The following is a 22770-nucleotide window of genomic DNA, read 5'->3' as shown; positions in this document are numbered from 1 at the left end:
ACCTTTCTAGTGCACAGACTCTACAAAGTAACTCAGTCAGTACCCCTGTTTAGTGCTGGTAATGAGGTGTGTCAGCAAATATTTTTCAGTTAATGGAGAGATCAAAATTCTTCTGCTCGATTCATACAAACTAAAAATAAAAAAGAAATGAGGGGAAAATAAAAGATTTTTTTCCCTTATAAAGATGCAAGTTGTCCAGAATGGCTCAGACCATGTGGCAGGACAGCAGTGATCGGCGGCGACAGAACAATACATGTTAAAGGGCTCGTAGCTACCAGGAGCCACGTGTGGCCTCGGTCCACAGGGAGCCTGAGGTCCAGACGTGGCCACTTCTGTCACACAGACCCCGTCCACGAAGCCAGCGAGAATGATCGTCAGATTCTTCCCACAACGAGGCAGAAGGCCGGATCATTTGTTTCGAAAGTTGGCTGAATATTGTAAGTTTTTTCTTTACAACATGGATTTTTTGGGACGTTCTGGGCAAGAGGATGTATTGAAATAGAATCCAAGTAGAAGTAGAGATTATACTACTAGAAATGCCTCATTAATCTGTCAATTAGAGAGGAATAAAATACTTCACTTAAGTGAATCCTTATAGGCTCTAAAACTTAACCTTAGGATGTACTGAAACTTCATTTTAGCAATTTTTCCGGAAAAAAATGTTAAAACAGTGTACATTGTTTTTAAAACAGAGCAGATTAAACATAATCCAACATTTTCTTGGTATCTTTTACACTACAGAGGTCAATAAAAATTATGTATAAATAAAGGATTCCAGAACATCAGTACGACTGATAACGAGTTCTGTCTCACGTCAGAATCCAGCCGCCCTCCGTGTTATCAAGGAGTGGAAAGCCGTTTTCCTCTGCAGTGAAAGCTCTAAGTAGCGTGTGCTTCTCAGCTGCTCCCCGCGAGGTCAGTGGTCCCTTCCTGGCGCTGGCGGCAGCACACCGCCCAGGGGCCTTACAGCATGACTGTGAGGCAGCTTGGCTCCCTTTTCCCAGTGAAGTCCGGTCCCGGCCCGGATCCCATGCCCAGGGCCCTGGGTACTTGACTGCACTGCAGCTTGTCCCAGGTCACCCCCACCCCACCTGGCCACTACCTGGAACCAGACACCCAGACGGTCAGACGTGTGTCTAACAAACGCTGAAGGGTCAGGACTGAGAGCCCAGGGCTCCCCCGTAGGGAAAGGCTGACAGCATGGTTTTGTCTATTGGAGGCTTTTCTTCCTTCATGACTCCTGGTCATTTTCTAGGAGCTGAAGCTGTTGGGCCAGACTTCTAAATAAATCAGGTGCCAACGTATTAAAGAAGGAAATAATATACTGGGCCCTTCAGGGAATATAAATTCAGGATGCATCTAGGGATACAATGCCATGGCATTTCATGGTAAAAGCAGTAAGACTGCTGAAAATTAAAAATTCAACATCTGTTAAACTATAACACTTGCAAGAATTATTAGGCTACATCAGCCTTTCTCAAGAGGGATTCTGAGAGGATCAAGTCCTAATCTCTAAGGCATCTCATCTCCTGTATGTAACGAAGTAACTTCTGTCTTTTGCTTCTAGAATGGTATCTGTGTAGACCATCCTTGGAAGAATTTAGAGAACTATCATGAAATGCTTTGTTGGGTTCTGTGGTTCAGATAAGAAAGGCTGGCTGAGAGCTAACAGACACCCTGGCTGTCAGATCTGGAAGGCTGTGATCACGAAGGGGCCAAAGAGCCCACAAGGCTGAGTGGAAACACCCTTAAGGGAGGAACTTCCTAATGCTTTAGTAGTTTACAGACTCCTCGGAAGTCTCAATGACATTCCCCGATGTGAAGAAGAGCGTCACAGTGACTTTCTTCAGTCGGCGTGCAGGTTGCTGGTACATCCCCGAGCTCACGGGGAGGAGGCTCTTCCTGTCCTAGAACCCGAGCAGATCTACCCACTCACCAGCTGCAGCTGATAGAGCTGGTTCAACATCGTCATATGCTGAGGATTAATTGGCGAGGTTAATAGTGCAGGGTTGAGACCAATGTTTTTTGCTGCAAACTGCAAAAGCTGTGCTTGAACCTGTTAACAAAAAATGCACCATTAGACATGAATTCTCTATTCAAACATTTACTTGTCTGTGCAGTTTTTTGAGATTCAAAACTGAGTAAATCATAGTTATATTTGTCTCAGTGAACTTCAAAAGCCATTAAAAAGTTTACAGACATTTTAACATTAGTAGTTAACATGCTTCTGTGGATAATATGGAAGGAAAGAAGGAAGGAAGGAAGGGAGGGAGGGAGGTAAAGGCAGATGGCAAGAAAGAGATTTCTTCCTCCAAATATTTTAGTTACGAATTAACTTTCTAAGGCTCTGGGTTACTCCCATCGGTAACTGGTTTCACGTTCTGTCGGAATGAAGCTAAGTGGGCATCGTTTAAGGATGGGAGACGGCGAAGGCGTGGCCTCCGGGAGGAAGTTCGAGCCTCCTCAAAGGAGGCCAGTGTCTGCGTCTCACACAGGCGCCTCAGACCAGTCCCCGCAGGAGCTCGGCAGATGGCACCGCGGCCACCTGACTGGGGGGCCTCGTTCCAGGGCAGGCAGGGACCCCTTCTCAAGTTGACACGCTCGGGAGGTGGTCTCCCCCTGCTTGTGGGACCAGCCATTCCTCTCAGGGGGCCCGGCTGCCCAGCCTCCCATGTGGCAAATGCCCTGGTGTGGCTGGCCAGCCCTGACCGCGACGGTCAGCCTGCCTCCCTGCCCAACTGGCATTCACTGCTCCGAACCCTTCAGGGGCCTGGCACTGGCCAGCTCAGTGTTTTCCACAGCATGCGCTGTACGCTTAACACAGCGTTTACACAAGATGGTTTTAGGTAGAGCACGGAAGAGTATCTTTTATAGTCGTCTAACGTGTCTTAGAAAAATGTTGCCTTTTCTCTTTATGACGGATATGTTCAGTTTTAAGAATAAATTTATCTAAATTAAGAAGGCAAGTCAACTTAAAGAAAACACATTATGTAACAGTCGTGGGAGGCACACAGATGAGTGACGTTCGGGACACGCTGGCTTGTTGAGTGTGCGGAAGGCTGCTCTCTGTCTCCAGGACCTGCCTCTGCTCCTGCGCCTCAGCTGGGGTGGCCATGTCACTAGGCTTGGGCAGTGGGACATGAGTGGAAGTGGTATGTCTCTTGCCTTCCCTCCCGTCATTGGGAAACGGCCGAGGCAGAGCTGCTAGGTTCTGCTCTGTTGCTTGGGGGAGGATTACTTGTCTGTCTCGTCTGAGTGTCTGTATTTCGGGATCTCTTTGTTGTAGCAGCTTACAGTGTATCCTGTTTAATGAATTTTACTATTATTTTACCCAGATTTCAGCCATCTCAACTCAGTGCACAGATCTCTGGTCAAACAACTGTGGAGGAATAATTACTTCCAGCGAATTCTATGATTTACCATTTTAATCTATTATTGAATATTCTTTTAAGTGGTAAGGACTGTAACACTGTAATTAAAAACTCAGTCCAAAGTCAAAAATTATGGAAATGTTCTAAAAGTAAACAATATTAATATGAAAAAAAGCTGATATTATGCTTTAGAGCTATGCAAAACAATATCCTTTTCCTTAATTCTATTTGCTCTTTTGTTTTAAAATGATCTAATACTAAAGAATGAACTTAACTAAAAAGTCTGTGATCTAGACACTATTATATACTGTCACATTTAGTTTGTCACTAAAGCATGACTCAGTCCTTCACTGATTCTAAGAATTTTCTTTTAGGTCCCAAGCAATTTCACTTGCCACTTTCCTCTCCCACCAATCTAGAAGAGTTCAATGGGTTCATCCGAGTAATCTTCTCAAGACCAGGACAGAAGTCCCATCACTGGCATGTGTCACCCGGCAACAGCACTCTGATGGGAGGAGGCCCAGCCCTGGCCTGTGGGGCCGGGGCCCTGGGGGAAGCAGCTCTGGAAATGCCTCCCAGGGCAGGAGGTGGGACGGACAGGTTAACACGGGAGGGCTGACTGGCTCTCAGTGTAGCGCAGTTGGACGTGGGTCTGACCTGAGGGGATAGAAACTGAGGCACTTGAGCACGGAGACTGGGCTGGGAGGAGCTCAGGGGCTGCACGGGCGGCTGTGGCGGCTGCTGCACGGTCCTCGCTGGTGCTGCTCCGCTGCTGCCAAACATGCCCAGATTGCCACTCGGTGTCTGCAGGGAGGCGGAGAGCTCGTTACACAGTCGCCTGGGAGCAAGCGGGGGGGTGGGGGGGAAGGCTGCACCTGCTTCCTGCCACTCTCAATGTGAATCAAAGGGGATGTTTAAGAAGTGCTGTCTGAAGTGGGTACAGATGACAGAAGATCTGCCCGTGAAGCCTGTATCTTTAAATCACAGAAGCCACCCACACAGCCAGTTTTAGGTGCCCCCCAACAAGGCCGTCATGTTCCAGGAACCTATAATTACACAGAGCCAGGCACAGGAGCAGCAGGCAGAGCTGTGTGGGCACCGTCTGTGCTGGGGTAAAGGACATCATGTGTGGGGAGCACTAACCTGGGACAACAGGACATTTTCCAAAAGGAAATATAATTATGATTTCAACAAACCTGAAACTGAATGCATGAACAAGTCCAGGCAGTTAACTTTGTGTTAAATATATATATATATATATATATATATAAAATATATAAATATAATATATATTTATAATATTTTATATATATATATATATATATATATATATATATAATATATATATATATTTGAGTGCTTCTTTCTACTCTCCTGACTGGGTTTCTGATACCCGGGGCCCGCCGGCCAGGCCGCTGACTTCCTGACAGCAGAAGAGCTGAAACTGGCACCGCAGCCCGGTGGGCAACAAGAGATGGCCAGGATCATGCGGATGGGGTGCCACTGAGAACTGCCGCCAGCCATCCCCAATCTCACAGCATCGCTGGAAGAGAAGGCTCAGAGCTGTGTGTATGTGGGCCTCCCCCGGGAGAAAATCAAGAAGAGCAGTTCTGTGGATGGGAAGAGCGTGATGCGCTTTCGTATCATTTCATTCCAGGGGAGAGAAGTGACACGAAGCGGCCGTTGATCAAAACCCCAGGTCCCTCCGTTCAGGGTGACTTTCACCTCCCCCAAGAGTGTCAAAGGCAGGGAACAGTGCCAACATCACTCTGAAAACCACTGAGAACCTGCAAGAGATGTCACCCCTGTTACTGGGGAAAAGGGGAGAGTATGGCGTTTTCCTGCAGATCAATGCATTTAAGGTTTCGACTGTCAGGAGAGACAGGATGGCACTGCCTGGACCTTTGAACGCATCGGGCAGGTGAAGACGGCTCTGCGGTCCATGTCATTTCACTAGCAGTACTTTAGTACCAAGGGTGTTTTAGTTACATGTAAAAATAAATATAATTTTGAAGCATTTCCTATAACATGGTTAAATTTCAAGAACTGGATTCAATTCTTGACAGCAGTACATCACTTGGAAGGAAATCCTTATAATATTCCAGCTTCCTTTACATATTCAGTTATATTTTCAAATGCAGGCATTAATCAAAAATAAGAAGCTTTGCGTGTCAAACACACTTTCTTTAAGGCAAGTGAGAGAGACCGTGGTGGCCCTCTACCAACAGCCTTACCTGTCTAGAAGAATTCAAGTTTTGCATGCCCAGCCCTGAGGCAATCCCGCCCAGGGCCTGATTAGGGAGTGCACTGTTGGAAAGGGGGAGCTTCAGGCTTGGTGAAGGCAAAAATGGTGAAGTCGTGGGCTCTTCCACGAGGCCGCCATCCTGATTGGGGAAAGAAAGCGTGAGCTGTGTGCAGTGCCCGTCCGCACACAAAGCACAAGTTTCCCGGGACACAGAAAGGGATGCGGATGAACAAAGAATTAAAAGATCAAAAATGTGTGGACAGGAAAATGGAGAAATGGTCAAAAGGAAGAGGGGAAAAAGAAAAAAGAGAAACAGGATTAAGATGCTGTTTTCATTTTAACAATTATTTTACAAACACATATCAGCTTATAATATTCTCATCACTACTGACCCTGCCTACGTGTAGGAATCAGAAGAGAGACAAACACTGTAAAAAGTCTTACTTGGAAAACACTTTACAACCATTTTCAAATAAACAGGCTCCTTTTGAGAAGTTATTAGCAAGGCTCTAGGTATACATTAGGTTGAAATCTGCTGACATTCAAATGTTTTTGACCTACAAACAGCAATTTCATATGGTTTAACCTAATAATAAGGTAAATTATAAAACAGACAAAAATCTTATTATTTTTTTTTTACATTTATTGGGTGCCAGGTCCTTTGTAAATTTATCTCATCTAACTTCACAACAAACCTGCAGTATTTATTGATTGACTGATTGATTGCCATGCCATGCGGCATGCAGGATCTTAGTTCCCTGCCTGACCAGGGAGCAAACTCATGCCCCCTGCAATGGAAGTGCAGAGTTTTAACCACTGGACCACTAGGGAAGTCCCCCAAACCTGTACTATTATTTCACATTTTAAAGATACGGAAATAAGTCAGGGTCCCACAGTTAGCAAATAAAAATACAGGGTGTGGAGTTAAACTGGAATTTCAGATAAACTGCTAATAATATCTGAGAATAAATATGGTCCAAAAAGGATTCATGTTGTCTGAAATTCCGATTTCTCTGGGCACAGTGGTGCCGGGCAAGGCGAGGGCTCCACTGTGTGCGGTGCTGGCAGAGGACACTGCTAATCTGAGAACAGACGAACTCTCATCTCTTCTCCTATGAGCTTGCTTTTAGTCTGCTTGTTTGCTTTAAACTTGTCCTTTCTTGCTTCCATTTTTTTTTCAAGGATGAACATTTTGATTGAGTTTAACGGGATGCTGTTTACCCCCCCTGAGGTCACACCAATCTGGAGAGGGAGCACCAAGCATGACGATACTAAGGGGAATGAACTGGCAACTACACTTGTTGAAACATCTAAGGGGATTTTCCCACAGACCCCTGCATGTTTTCTGAAGTAGCCCATCCAAGCAAGGGCCATGAGACATGGGTGCCCATGCCTGACCACTTCTAGAACCTTTTCCCTGAGATTAGACATGTAATACATCATTTCCAGTGGGAAGAACTGTGCATATAAAGTAAGACCGTAAAACAGAAATTTGATGGACCCTTGTTTATTGGACAAATTGAAGCAGCCAAGTTCACCCGCTAACATGAAAATCAGTTTTCAATTTCAGTATTTTTATTCCTAGTCCCATCATATGAAATATAACACAACCTCTTTTGAGTTAAACATTCATATATATTAGAAAAATGGGTAAAAGTCACTTAAATATTATAGCCCAATAACTTTTTAATCCAACACAGTGAAAAACGAAAAACACCTCTTGTTAAAAGCAAACAAAAAGCCACCTAAACTCATACCTTGTCCAGGAAGGTGGGGCGGTCCACGGAAGACTCTTTGGAGATCGGTGGGCGGCAGCCAAGGGGCTTGGTGACCATCCCATTGTAGTCGGTCACTCCCAGTCCACGCTTGTCCACGTCCACCTTCTTTTCCAGCAGAGCGCCTGGGGCACAGCAGATAGAAGCAGCACTTGAAACGAGACGCCTTGGGGGTCGGCTGCGAGTTCCGAGCACAGACGGGCACCAGCCTACCCCTCAGGGAAGGAGTTAAGACACTCACCCCCAGAAGACAGGGGCCTCAGTTTGGCTCTGGCCGGGCCCGGGAGTCTGTGGTCTGGCCCCTGCTCCTTGTCCCTCGCAGCCACGCCGGCCACCTCTGCCACTGTGGGGCTGGGCCCTTCCTCTCCCCTGGGACTTGTCACCTCTTTTTCCAAAGAGGGCCCTTCCCTGGCTGCCCCGCCTCATGGCCATCGATTTCCACCTGCTGAGTCCCTACTGGCTGTAAGGCCCTGTCCGAATGTCGGGGATACAATACAACGCAAAGCAGACAGAGTCTGTCCTTGTGCTCTTCCGATTCAGAGACTGGTGTCTGTTCCACTCCCTCTGACTCTGCATCGCCTCATGGCTCTAGGGAGGCGGGACTAACTCCCTCCAGCTCACACCGATTCCCTCTGTCCTGGCAGCTTATACCACCCATTTGGCATTTGCATGTGATTATAAAGTTGATCCTCATTATTTGTGAATTCCGAGCTTGTGCATTCACCTACTTGCCAAAAGATACTTGTAGCCCCCAAATCAATATTATGGCGCTTTTTGGTCACTTGTGGACGCGCGGGGCGGTGAAGAATTTGAGCCCCCGACACACACATTCTCAGATCAGACTCTCACAAAGTGACAGGTGTCCTTTTGTGGTGTATTTAGGGCTATCTCTGTGCTTTTCGTTGGTCATCCCAGTGGTCCCCATGTTCCCCAAGCCAATGTGCTGTCTAGTGTCCTAAGCGCAAGAAGGCTGCGTGGTGCCTGCTTCATTTAGCAGCTGCTGCAGCAGCGCTGCCGAGGCGGCCGAGTTCAGCTGATGAACAGGGCAGTGCAGCCGGAACAGGGACAGAATGTCCCCACCGTGTATAAGGCTGTGTTGGGGAGCTCAAGTAATGTCTACAGCGTGAGATGAAGCTTCAGCAAAGATGGAAAGAGGCTAAATTTGTGGATTCACAAGATGATGACATTTAAAAAAAAGCATAGCTCACGGCATTGGTGTGAGTCGAAAAGGGAACAAAATCTATGGTCACATTATCCAGGGTCAGGAGGATGTTCAACCCTTCGTAGCTAATGCTTTATTATAAAGAAATATGGCACATAATTATCTGTGAGAAATACATATTAAATACGGTGTCTTTAAACAGAAACACACATAAAACAAGGTTACGTGTGGACTGGTTGACAAAAATGCTGTGGCCAGAGGATCAGACGACCTCAACCCTGTATGTTCCCGAGGAGCAAGGGTTTAGTACTTCCTGATTCAGTGTCTGCAGGGACTTTATAGGACATAAGTACCACGAATGATGAGAAGCAGCTGTATTTTACATGTAAACATTTAACATAATTGATATTATTTTTAAAGCAATTCCAGAACTAGGGTTGCTTGTTCCTTGACAGTAACTCTCGTCCCTCAGCCAGCAGGTGATGCTCCTGTGGGGCCCCGAGCAAGCCCTGCCGGGCGCAGCACAAGAACAGCTCACTCAGCACCCAATGAAGTGGGCACGTGGTCCCAGTGCCTTTCTCCAAGAGGGTCACTATCTCCCCACTCAAAATAGATGGAGATAGAAAAAATTCATCTATTTGTTGCAAAAATGGAAAAAAACAAAAAACAAAACCAAAAAACAGAAAATGCAAACGCGGTTCAATGTGGTGTTTGGCCATTTGTTCCCAGCACCCACCAGTCCTGAGGGACTGGCCCCGTGGCAGGTGCACGTCCTGCGGGTGGTCTTGTCTCCCCAGCACGAATTCATCCATCAACCCACGACTCTGAACATCAAAACTCACAAACTGGTACCTTTAAAAAAAAGTGTGCTTTAGGTATGTCATCTTACTTACTCATGGCCTGGTCAAGATTCATATTATTACTCTTCAAGGCCTCTTCAGCTGGCTCTCTCTGTGGAGGGAAACAGAGTTTTCACCAGGACTGCGTGTTAACAAAAGGAAAAGCTTGTAAAGAGCTCTATCACTATTAACTCAGGGAAGTGACTGATATTAACCTAATATTGTTAGGTTCTGGAACTAGAAATACTTTTCTCCCTTGTGGTTAGAGAGAAATGTCTTCTAAATAAAAAATACTTGTAATAAGAAAATGTACTGAATTGATTTTTAGAGGGAAGAACTTATATTTAACACTTTAAACCCCAAATGTCCAGTGCCGGGAGAGTCTTATTTCTGACTCTGTGGTTCAGCAGGGTGAAACCTCTCCCAGGGCAGCTGCAGGAAGTCACGGCAAGAGTCAGATTCTAGGCTCTGCTGTAAACTACTTTTCACCAAAAAATGTAAAAACAACATAACACAAAACACATAGGTTCATTTTGATAATTATCTCTCTGACTGAAACAGACTAGTCTCGGTGGAGGCCAAAACCAAGCTGGGCATGGTGTTGAAGCACTGCAGGGCCGGTGTGGGCCTATCACCTCACCCGTGGGGAGGCTGGGCCCCCGGCCGCGCCCGCACAGGGTCAGGGGCCTGCACCCCACGTGAAGTATGTGGTCCCCTGCTCCAGTCTGGGGCCACTCTACACCCATCCTTTAGGGACATCTGCAGCAATCAAAAGGTAAACACTCATTTGAATAAAGATTTGGAAAGAAGACATTTGAAGGGGCTATGTGGCAGATATTGAAGGGGCTACGTGACAGATATTGAAGGGGCTACGTGACAGATATTGAAGGGGCTACGTGGAAGATACAGGAGGCACTGCTCATGGTCTGAACTCCTGCCACTGGCTCTTAGGGACTGAAGAGACCGGGAGGCATTTTCAGAAGAAGACCCTAAGATTTCCAACTCTCTCTACACACGATCTGAAACTCAGGAGGCAAATAGGTCTGGTTAGGATTCTTTATCTGGACACGAGGCTTTAGTACTTTATACCAAGTTTTCTCTTGAGATCTTGGTCAATGTATGGCATAAACGAATGAAAACTCACTTTTAATTATAAATGAAAAGAAAATATAAAACCGTATAAACCAATGAAAATTAAAAATCACACATCATTTTTTATTCTAAGAAAAGGTTCTCACACCTTTCTTGATAGAAATGATGTGGATCTTTGCTGTAGTTCAAAGCAATGATCCCTAAGCAGAAGCGCCCAGGTGAAAAGGGGAATTTACGAGTTAGGTTTTGCCAACAATCTCATCCCCCAAGTCTTCCTTCCGTGTTACACATGACAAAGGTGGGCAGGACACAACAGGGCCATGCAGGGCAGGACACATGGCGGGAGGAGTAAAGTAAGACGCCAGTCACCGGGAAGCCCATGTCTGTGAGTTGTTTGATCAGCCGGGTCATGATCCAGGCCTCGTCCTGCTTGCCAGATGTTTTCATGCCCTAGAATCAAGCGTGGGAAGGAGAAAGTCCATGAGTCACGCTTTAATGCACTTCTTCCAGAAATGGGAGATGCCTAAAATTCATGTTGATTTACATGTCACAGTGTCTCTTTCTGTTACTGCTGAGCAATGCTGAGCTCCACATCGCCCCGACGGTATTTGGCGGCTCGTGCTATGAAATGCTTCAGGGTGCTTCTGAGGTTGGCATATGTGTGCAAGTTATGGACTTAAAAAAGCAAGGTAATTATTTCTTTTCTCCAGAGAATGAATTTAGTTCATCACAAATATGTACTGCTTCCATTATCAAATAATCATAATAAGTGCTCCCTTGGACACGACCCTATAATAACCATATAAAGTTTACTAAAAATTACATGGCTTTTCCCCTTTTATAAGCTTTATTCTAAAAGACGACAAAATATAGGGTGTTCATTCCAACAGAAAAGACAAGATGAAAGGGACCAAAAAAACCTATTAATTTTGTTAATTATTCATCGCTTATGGCCTGTAGGGTGGAGAAAAAAAATAAGTAGGGAAATGGCGGTGAGGGAGAGGATGAAGACAAAAGGAGGGAGTCCAGTGGAAAGGAAAGGGCAGCGGGACGGAGAGGGGGCAGCAGGGCACCGCGGAAGGGCTGAGCGTCAGGATGGGACCCCTCAAGAATCTCCTGCTCTTCTGCAACGAGGGGGCTCTAACAATGCGTTACTACCATACATAAAGCATTCTTCACAGTGCTTTCAAAACTGAGCCTGCCACAGTCACAGGACGGAGCATGTGGGGTGACTGTAAACTAACAGGCTCACTTTTCTCAAGGAAGCAGCTTCTCTAGAGGTGATTTTAATCATTACTCTGCAGCCAGAGCCAGGTTTGCCAAGAATATACAATATTTTAACTGATCAATTTGGTGTTTCTGGTCCCATCATTAACAGGATTATTTGCCAGCCTGATTGTGAAAAGACTTAATTTGAAGTCTGTAATCATTTCTACTCTTTATGAGCAAAAAGCCGTGGTTTTAGTTTCTGGGTTCTGCTTACTGCTAATTGAATGGTTTTCCAATTGAAAAATTTTTGAACATATAATACATTCACATGATTCAAAAGCAGAAGAAAGGGGCAAATGGAAGCATCTTCTTCCCACCCCATGGCCTGTCCGCTGAGTTCTTCTCTCCTTACTCAACCTTCCAGAGAATTTTAAATTCAACAGAGGCCATTACGAGTACGTGTGTGCCTCACACTCACACACCCATTTTCTCTTCTCTTCCCCTGCCCCCCAAAAGCAGGATTGTGCTATACAGATTCTCTGTATCTTGCCTTTCACTTTGCAATATATTTCGTTGATCTTTTCATATCAATGTTTAGTTTCTTTAAAAAAAACTTCAGTTTTTCATAATACGGATGTAGCATAATTGAACTAGTTACCCCGTCAGTGTGCATTTAAGTTAGTATTTTTTCGCTGTCCCTTGACAAGTAGAAGGGCCGTGTCAAGGTGCTGGCCCATCTGTAATTTTGACAGATGACGCTACGCTGCCCTCCATTTGGGTTACACTAGTTTACATTTCCACCAGCAACGTACGAGAGTGCTGGTTTTCCTACAGCTTTGCGAAGACAGCATGATTTGGATTTCTGCTGGGCTGAGAGATGAAAAATGGCATTTCTTCATGTTGTTTTAAATTGAATTCTCTTTCTGCAAGTCAGGTTGAATATCCTTTCAGACGTTTAACAGTGACTTGTGCTCCTTTTCCATGGATCGCCTGCTTACATTCTTCGCTATTTGTCTACTGGATTACCAGTGGGGTTTTTAAAAAAAAAAAAACAGTTTCTAGGATCTTTCTCTATTTATCAGGAAGGTCAGTCTTCTCTATGACTTACAAATATTTTTTTCCAGTTTGTTATTTGTCTTTTGACTTTGATGATGAAATTTTCTATCAGGTATAGTTTTTATGTTTATTGAAGTTTATAAGCCTTTTATTCCATGGCTTTTAGATTTTGGTCATAGTTAGAAAGGCCTCTTCCTCGCCAAGATAGTTTTTAAAATTCTCTTACATTTTTCTCTTTCATATTTGAATTTGTGATCTACTTGGAAGCTGTCTTGGTGCGCATCTGTGCTGTGGACCTCACTTGATTTCTTCCGGAGGCTGTGCATCTGGGTGCAGAGAACTGAGTCCCTGGGGAGTGCTCACACCTCCTGCTCCCAGGACCCCATTACCTCTCTTAAAAACCGAGGATCCTAAAGAAGTTTTGTTTATATGGGTTGTATTTATTGCTATTTACTGTATTAGAAATTAAAACTGAGAAAATTTAAAAACTGTATTAATTTGTTTAAAGATAACCATAACAAAGCCATTATATGTTAATATAACAATGTTGTTTAATGGAAAATAATTATATTTTCTAAAACAAAAATTTTTAGTGAGAAGAGGGGCATTGTCGTACCTGACTGAATCTCTCTCTACTGTCTGGCTTCACAGAAGCGGCTGGATTCACCCATCTGTCCCTGCCTTCGCTCTGCTGTGACAGCAATGGCATGCAGTCTCTAGAAAACCCCATTCTATGCTCGGCAGAGACCCCCTGAGAGGGCCTCAGGACCACCAGGGTCCTGAGAGCACTTTGAGAACCTCAGATCTCTCTGTCACTGTTACCTGGAGATACCACCTTGAAACTGAATGTTTTTAAGTACCACCACTGATATTTAGAGTTTATTTCCTTTAGTGTCGCACGCACCTTTTGGAGTCCTTTTTTGGGGGCGTTCCCCCAGGAACTGCAGGAGGAGGTGCTTTCTTGGGAAGCGGCATTGTTCCACATGCCCCCGTCCTCGTCTTCCCACTGACCGGCACCGAGGTTCGCATCGTCCCCGCCGCTGCCCCAGCCTTCTTGCATAGATTTTGAAGCTAGAAAGAGAGGGAACACGAACGTATCAGATTCACCGTTCCCAAAGCAGACAATGGTGCCCTATAACATCATTTAGGGGGAGGCAGGACAAAAGGGGTGTAAATAACCTACCTCTTACTACTTTGTTTCCCTTAGACCTAAGAATTTAATTTTCCCTACTAGAAATGTAATACACATGTATATATGTACCTATTTTTTTCTTCAAACTTCAGCTATTTGTAGCCTGTGCTGTTCCAAACTCCTTTAACCAACTAGAAGTCATTTCGAAGCATGGACATTCTAACAATAAATCCTGGGCGCTACCGAAGGTGGCAGTCTCTGCGTGACATGGAATGGCTGGAAAATGCAGAGTCCTGAAAAACGTCCCTATCCTCCCTGTCATGTGGTATGTCATGTGGACCAGTGCTCCCCCAACGTGACCATACCCGAGTCACCAGGGGATCAGGAGAAATGCAGCAGGTCTGTGGTTGGGCCCAACAGTCTGTGCTTTTGACAAGCTCCCAGGAGATGCTCCCAGAATGACAGGATGGAGACAGCTGAGGCTATATAGGCAGACGGAGCTACAAGTTGAATACTGAGTTTCGATTTCAGGATATTATTTTTCTCCTTTCTTAAAATACAAAGCAATTCTTGGTATAAAAGTTACCCCAAATTTTCACTTCCTGGGGAATCTGAAGGACAAAGATCAGGTGACAGTACTGTTAGCTAGAGTCTGTAAGAAGATGAAGACATGAGGCGTACAAGGTGGACAGGCATATAATTAGGCCTCCAAGGACAAATTATAAAAACAAATATACTACCTCAGTGCCTGAATCTAAATACCCAGGAGCTCCCCATCCTTTAGATGTATAACAAGAAGTAATATAAATGAAATAAATAATCCAGCAGAATGGTTGGTATACAGAGCATACTATCCAGTGTTAACAAAGTAACAAAATACTAAAACAATGAAGTTTCATTTTAAGATCTGAGACATTTAATGATGTCCCCAAAAAAAAAACAAAAAAAAAAAACCCGAGCTTCTGCAGCCATGTGAACAATTAATTTTAATATCAGACTTAAATCAGCAAACATATTCACACTCTTGTCATAAGTATCACATTGCAAAACAGCCACACGTTACAGGATTCCACTTGGTAAACATGATCTGGACATTTGTAAGGATGTACATTTTATACATATACTTATTATACTTTCAGATAATGGGAGGAAAACAGAGCATGGTTTTTCTCTTTAAGAAAAGAAAAAAAGAGAGAAGAAGCATAAACCTGGAGAATCTAAAGCAGAATTTTGTTTACTTGAAAGCAAAGCAAGTGTCAGACTGCTGTTAAGTTGCAAACCAAGTGTCAGACTGCTGTTAAGTAATGTATGTTTCAAAACCTAATCTCAAAAAGAAAAATGGGGCTTCCCTGGTGGCGCAGTGGTTGAGAGTCCGCCTGCCGATGCAGGGGACGCGGGTTCGTGCCCCGGTCCGGGAGGATCCCACGTGCCGCGGAGCGGCTGGGCCCGTGAGCCATGGCCGCTGAGCCTGTGCGTCCGGAGCCTGTGCTCCGCAAGGGGAGAGGCCACAACAGTGAGAGGCCCACGTAACAAAAAAAAAAAAAAAAAAAAAAGAAAGAAAAATGGCCTGCCTTATCCACCTTGCTCAGTGAAATAGCAAGTTTAAATAGTTTGAATGGCAGGTAGGAGAACACTGCTGAAGAAGTGTGGAGGCTACTAACCATCAAGCAGCTATGCTTTATTGCTCTGATCCTTGTATTTATTTTTTTGTAAAAAAGAGAACATGGACTTCTGTTAAAAGCTCCCTTGTGTTCTTGTATCAGACAGGGCAAATATTTCTTTATAGTTTTAGTTTAACGTTAGACTTAAAAATGAGGAAAGCGTCCTAAAACACTAATTCTTAAAATTCAATGAGAAGCATCCCTCTAAACAGACTACCCGGGTCCATCTCGAACCGGCCGACCCAGGGCAGAAAGCACAGCTCACCTGGTTTGCACAGGGCTGGGGCGGCAGCGGGGGCGCCGGCTCTTCCAAACGTCACCGCCGGCTCGGTGGGCTGGTCCCCCCATCCGCTGCCGCTGCTGGGCGGCTTGCCCCATGCTGCTGTGCCATTATCAACCAGGGTAGAAGGGGAGGATGGCTCTCCCCAAGAGTTTTCAGCCTTTGAATGAACATTAGGCATTTCTCCCCAGCCTGACGAAACTGAAAAGGGCACCAGGGGAGAGAGAAAACAATAAAAATGAAACAGAGAAAGTAAAAATGGTAATTTCAAGCTCAAAATAATTTTGAGATAATCTATCTTTAGGATGGCTTTTAGTAGAAAGTGAAAAGGAGACAATATTGAATCTAATCAGATTTGTTCAGTTTTTTTTAAAGTTGCATTTTTCTCACTCCTGACCCCTACCCACTTAAAAGTCCATTATATTAAAAACTATTCAATTCACAGTATTTGCAACATGATAGAGTTTAAAAGAATAGTTAAAAAACTAAAGTTTAAGAAGTAGCTCTTTTACCTCTGGTATTATACGTAACAACCTAAAAGAAATTTCATGTTACATTAATCTCTTATAAAAAAATTTACAAGTGGCAAATAGACACTGAAAATTATTTTTGCTTATCTTTTGACCAACCATCAAAGACATATATCTGGGCAAAGAAATGAGAAGATGGCAGATTAGACATGTACAAATAAAGTAATAATAGAGAACACAGACAATTCTCAGGTACCAGCAGTGGGCTGAGAAAGAGCTGAGGCATTCGTCTTTAAAGATGGGAACAGAGTGGAGGAATTATGGATAAGGGTGGTTCCAACAAACACACTGATTGCAAGTATTTTTTGCAAGAATTTTTCAGAATTCTTCTTTCATTCCTCCACCCAGTCCTGCTGCCATAGCATCCTGATCTGGGACTGGGATGCAATGAAACTAGATAAGGGTCCCTAATGAATCCAGAAGGTTATGGCATCACTATCTACAGGCACAGAAGAGGTCACGAGACCAGGCAACAGTAAGGATCTCCCCACCTTCTTTATACTTTAGTAAGAAAAACATTTTACGTTACATATGCAAACTTCATTTTTTCCGAATCAACCCAAATTCTGATCTTTTTGCTTTTGCCCATAAGCTCACTTGACACTACTGATAGTCACACTGACAGCTCATATCACTTGTAGTTTTCATACAGATACAGTTTCTCGGAGACAGAACTGTGAATGTTTTAAATACTAACTGAAGAACAGAAAGCATAAAATACAAGTAGCCAACCACAAATTTTAAGTTATTTGGTTAAAATATGGATAGTACCATCTCCATTATGAAATTTATTAATTTTCTGACTAAAAACAGCATGCGATCAGCTCCCATGATGCTTTACTCTAATAAAATGCAATAATATTGATTCACAATAAAAGTACATGCAACTTATGAATCATTTAAAATTACAAGCTCTATGCTGAGCAATATATTATGTAAATAAACTATTACCAATATCAGGGAAGTTGGCCCTAATTCCTGTTGTCGGCAATTGCTGACTGGAATATTACCTATAATTACACATAAAACAATAATGCATTTTGGGAGAAGGAGTTTTACAAATCGAAGGGACAAAATTAAATTAGGAAAATTAACACAGATGACAAAAATTATGGAAGTTTTGGGAAGATGAAATAATACAGGTGTTGCTAAAGGCCAATCAGCCATAAAAATACTGATTTACTGTTGGTAATTAAATAACAAATTCACCTAAAATCTGTCACCCTTATACTGCCATCTCTTTGAAAGACAGTACTACAAATTATTTAATTAAGTCAAAACTAAGAATAAGTGTTAAAACCCTGGTAATTATAGTTAAAGAGGTTTTAATTCCTGAGAAAGCAGCAGGAATGTCTACAGAGTTTTTTTTGTGTGTGTGTGTGTGTGGTACGCGGGCCTCTCACTGTTGTGGCCTCTCCCGCTGCGGAGCACAGGCTCCGGACGTGCAGGCTCAGCGGCCATGGCTCACGGGCCCAGCCGCTCCGCGGCATGTGGGATCCTCCCGGACCGGGGCACGAACCCGTGTCCCCTGCGTCGGCAGGCGGACTCTCAAGCACTGCGCCACCAGGGAAGCCCCACAGAGTATTTTTATATGGAAGGCAGATGACCTGCAAGCAGCAGGCTCTAAAACCTTAGAAAGAAGTGGAAGAAGAATTGCTCACTCAGAAAATCAGGAAAACAGTATTTCCAGTTTAAGTTGATCTCTGGCAAGAAAATAATTTACCTATAAGGCCAAACTAACATACACATCAGAATGCGTGCATCACCTGACAACCGAGAGCCTCTGGAAGAGATGCTAAAAACCCAGGAACACCAGAACGTTTTGATGCGAAGCAAATATTTTCGGTAGCTAGGAAATAATTTTAAATACACACTACTAAAATAAATACGATCTCCACTTTTAATGTTTATTGCTCAAGTGAATTTGGTATCCCTGTTGTTAATAATTTTACAGAAGTTCTTTTTAAGTTGGGCTTAATGAGGCTGAACAAATTTCTATCTTGCATTAAAACATTGATATTAAAGTTTTAAAAAATGGTCCATGGGATACGGGAGTCATTACCCCCCCCAACCTCCCTTTTTTTTTGGGCCACACCGCATGCGGGATCTTAGTTCCCTGACCAGGGATCGAACCCATGCCCCATGCAGTGGAAGCGCAGTCTTAACCAGGGAAGTCCCAATTATCTCCCTTCTTCAACTGAACAAACACAGTGCTGGGAATAAAATAACAACAGCAACGAGATGCCACCAGAATATGTAGTTTTCAGTCCGTTTTAAATATACAGTAAGTCCCCTACATACGAACGAGTTACATTCCGAGAGTGCGTTTGTAAGTCCAATTTGTTCGTAAGTTAAAAAGTTAGCCTAGGGGCTTCCCTGGTGGTGCAGTGGTTGGGAGTCTGCCTGCCAATGCAGGGGACACAGGTTCGAGCCCTGCTCTGGGAGGATCCCACATGCCGCGGAGCGACTAGGCCCGTGAGCCACAACTACTGAGCCTGCGCGTCTGGAGCCTGTGCTCCGCAATAGGAGAGGCCGCGATGGTGAGAGGCCCGCGCACCGCGATGAAGAGTGGCCCCCGCTTGCCCCAGCTGGAGAAGGCCCTCGCACAGAAACGAAGACCCAACACAGCAAAAATAAATAAATTAATTAATTAAAAAAAAAAAAAAAAAAAAAGTTAGCCTAGGTACCCAACTAACACAATCGGCTATATAGTACTGTACTGTAATAGGTTTATAATACTTTTCACACAAATAATACATAAAAAACAAACAGAAAAAGAAAACATTTTTAATCTTACAGTACAGTACCTTGAAAAGTACAGTAGTACAGTACAACAGCTGGCATACAGTACAAGGGGCTGGCATCGAGTGAACAGGCAAGAAGAGTTACTGACTGGAGGAGGGAGAGGAGGTGGGAGATGGTAGAGCTGAAGGATTGTCAGCAACAGGAGACAAAGGGCCAGCTGCAATTTCACTCACTCATCCTGGGCTTGAAATAAAGATACTGTACTACTGTACTCTATACAGCACTGTACAGTACAGTACACAAAACCACAACCACTTGTAGAGGATGCATGCACGTGACAACGTACGCCAGACATGTTGTTACCGAACCCAGGTCCGGCTGCTCGCTGCTCAAAAGCCAATAAAGAGGCCAGGTTGGTGCAAATCAAAGTTTGCTTTAGTTTGGATGCTGGCAACAAGCAGGGAGGGTGGGGAGGGCGGACGACTGTCCAAAGGCCGACTACCCCTCCCCCGACAATCAGGGGGCAAGAGCTTTTATAGACAGAGGGAGGGGACTACATGTAGAAACAATACAGTCAGCTCTGACAGGCATCTTGAAATTGGTCATCAGTGGTCTGACTAGAGTCATCTGGATTGTTTTAGGTAGTTAATCTTCAGTTCCAGGGTCTGTTCGTTTCCATTTCCTTGAGGCCAATTCTTGGAATTTGGCAGCTTGTCATGCTACAGCCTGCTCATCATGTAGGTAACTTCTGCCACCTGGTGTGGGTTTCAGTATCTATAAGACAGCTCACAGGACACAGCTCAGAATACTATCTACAGCCATTGAGGAGGAACTAAAGGTCCTTGACTATGTTTACTGACTAAACTATTATTATTTGGTCTCCTCTGACTGTTTTCCTTTGTTTCCGCATTTTCTCACTTCTCTGATTAAACTTATTCTTCGGCTGAAGTTTTTCCACAGACAAAAGGCAGGCTGAGGACATGGTGGGAGGGGGCAAGGACCCTAGGGTCCTGTTCCGTTTCAATGTGAACTAACTAATGTGATTGGACATGTGAACGCACATTCACATCTTTGGAAGTTCGCAACTTGAAGGTTGGTACGTAGGGGACTTACTGTACATTCTTTATCTATCAGAACGGAGAAAACCAGGGTGCTCAAGTGCTGCAGGCCCAGAAGACTGGCATGAAAATGAGCACAGAGCAGATAAGAGGCCAGGAAACAGAACCTGGAAAAAGAGGATCTTCACCCGACTCAAAGATTCTCATCCTAAGCACTACAGGCAGTTAAGTTGGGAGGTGGCATTCATTCGTTCTTCTGTGAAGTAAGAAATCAATGCTAGCTTGTTCCATGGATGCTACTGAGAGAGTTTTACAAGTGTGACAGGCACTCCTTTTGGGGAAGAAAGGTTCAGTTAAAAAGTGACCAATTACAATTAAGTGAAGGAAAAATAAAGGACTGAAAATTTAATTGATTAGGCATTTGAGCGCCTGCTATGTGCTTGGTATTTTTAGGTACTAACTTAAGTATTACCGAGATGGGAGTTTGTTCATAATGATGGCACTTAAGCCTGATGTAAATTTATTACAATGCTTGGATGGCTACTGGCTTATGGAGGGGCAGAGCAGCAACAATTTTTCATATTTACTGCAGCAACAATTAATTTTGCATCTTTGAAATCGAGATAGGTACTTAGAGTGAAGCTTTATGTGGAAGAGTTTGCTCAGTCAGATGCAAAGCATCCCATACTTTTTAGAACGCCCTGTTTCTCGGGCATTTATTTGACACCTCTGTTCCAAAAACAGGGGAGTCTATTTGAGGGTTACAGATAAGGGTCCTTTTTAAAGCTGACCACGTGGTCTCAAGTTGCACAACAGCCTCTTAGGAAGAGCTGCCTTTGCCCGTGTTACGGGGTCATCACAGAGGGTAGGTATCAGAAACAGAAAAAAAGGTTTTTATTTTAGTGCATTAATACCGATTTTAAATGGGCTAACTCTTTCTTATTGATATGCTGTGTAGGGGGGCAAATGGCATCTTTGTCTCATTTTTCTATTCATTTTGAACTGAAAGTACCGAAAGTGAAAACCTTCGTGTGTATCCCCAGGACCTACACTGACAGGCATCTCCTCCTACTTCTTTTTTTTTTTTTTGGCTGCATTGGGTCTTCATTGCTGCGCGCGGGCTTTCTCTAGTTGCGGCGAGCAGGGGCTCCTCTTCGTTGTGGTGCGCAGGCTTCTCATTGCGGTGGCTTCTCTTGTTGCGGAGCACGGCCTCTAGGCGCATGGGCTTCAGTAGTTGTGGTGTGAGGGCTCAGTAGTTGTGGCTCACGGGCTCTAGAGCTCAGGCTCAGTAGTTGTGGTGCACGGGCTTAGTTGCTCCGTGGCATGTGGGATCTTCCCGGACCAGGGCTCGAACCCGTGTCCCCTGCATTGGCAGGCGGATTCTTAACCACTGCGCCACCAGGGAAGCCCTCCTCCTACTTCCTGAGCAGGACTTCCGATTCCCTGGTCCTCCTTCACGTCCAGCCCGACTTACCAAGTCCCTCAACACACAGGAAAGTATAAACAGCCTAACCAAACTGAAACCCAAGAAAAATCTCATACCCACACAAAGGCTTGATTGCTCACAGCTCATTCCTCTTTCAGTAACTACTGCGTGGTGCTTAAAATAGAATTCCTCTGGCTGGAGGGGTCGGTGAGATCGATTTCTGAGGTTATGGTGTGAAAATAGTGACGCTCTAACAGCATCTTGCTGATTCACTCCATCTGCAGGTGACTCTACTTTTGAGTATCATTTTTATACCAAAGGATGATAAAAGAGCAACTGAGCTTCTAGGACAGGGCAGCTTGCAGGCAGGACAATGTCCTCCAGCTTCTGCTCTAAGGAGACTTAGAGAAACAGCACATGTGTTTTATCTACCTAGGGAGAGGATTCCCAAATCCAGTTTCTTCCAAGTTTTAGTTCATTGAATGGGTGATATGCTTCTTCCATGATTAACTCACACAATCTCTGCCTTTGGTTATGTTTGTGCCAGAAAACTAAACGATAAAGCAAATATAATACCATTAGAATAAGAATCCAATGCAGGGCTTCCCTGGTGGCGCAGTGGTTGAGAGTCCGCCTGCCAATGCAGGGGATGCGGGTTCGTGCCCCGGTCCGGGAAGATCCCATATGCCACAGAGCGGCTGGGCCTGTGAGCCGTGGCCACTGAGCCTGTGCTCCGCAACGGAAGAGGCCACAACAGTGAGAGGCCCGCGTACTGCAAAAAAAAAAAAAAAATCTGGCTGGGGCCTCCTCCAACCTCACGAGACAACTACAGGGATTACCACCGGCACAGCTGAATGCCTGGCAAAGGTTAATGAGACACATTTCCGAGGAGCTGAGGAGACTAGGTAGATAGGTAGGTAGAATACGGATTAAAAAAATGTTCTGGAATAAGAGCGACATTAGCAGTATTCTTCTGGTTTTCTGATTGAAACATGGCACAATGTTTCACTTCCAGCCACCGTGGGAGGACACAGCCCTAGGCAAGAGGTCATGACCCCACCATGTCACTGGTTGCACTCAGATCAAGCCTATAATGGCCTTCATATTTGACTCTAAATTAACTGGGTAGTTATCTCTCTAACCCCTCACCTCACCACCTCCCAATCCCTCTCAAATTCTCTGTACGTCT

The 22770-nt window shown here is 44.4% G+C and overlaps 1 protein-coding gene across 4 annotated transcripts in view; it reads right to left on the bottom strand.

Annotated features, from left to right (window-relative positions):
• The window catches only part of TNRC6C (trinucleotide repeat containing adaptor 6C), a 129942-nt gene that overhangs the window by 20220 nt on the left and 86952 nt on the right, over nt 1–22770 (bottom strand). For all 4 annotated transcript variants that reach the window (XM_081220369.1, XM_081220371.1, XM_081220370.1 and 1 more), the window contains exons 6-13: nt 15808–16023; nt 13654–13820; nt 10854–10934; nt 9447–9504; nt 7374–7516; nt 5606–5755; nt 4029–4175; nt 1937–2056 (exon numbers count right to left, since the gene is read on the bottom strand). In XM_081220369.1, the coding sequence (XP_081076495.1) occupies nt 1937–2056; nt 4029–4175; nt 5606–5755; nt 7374–7516; nt 9447–9504; nt 10854–10934; nt 13654–13820; nt 15808–16023 (1082 nt within the window). The remainder of the gene's footprint in view (nt 1–1936; nt 2057–4028; nt 4176–5605; nt 5756–7373; nt 7517–9446; nt 9505–10853; nt 10935–13653; nt 13821–15807; nt 16024–22770) is intronic.

This window comes from Mesoplodon bidens, assembly GCF_964165515.1.
Source record: "Mesoplodon bidens genome assembly, chromosome: 19".
NCBI classification, from domain to species: Eukaryota; Metazoa; Chordata; class Mammalia; order Artiodactyla; family Ziphiidae; genus Mesoplodon; species Mesoplodon bidens.
This window is presented reverse-complemented; position numbering and strand designations above follow the sequence as displayed.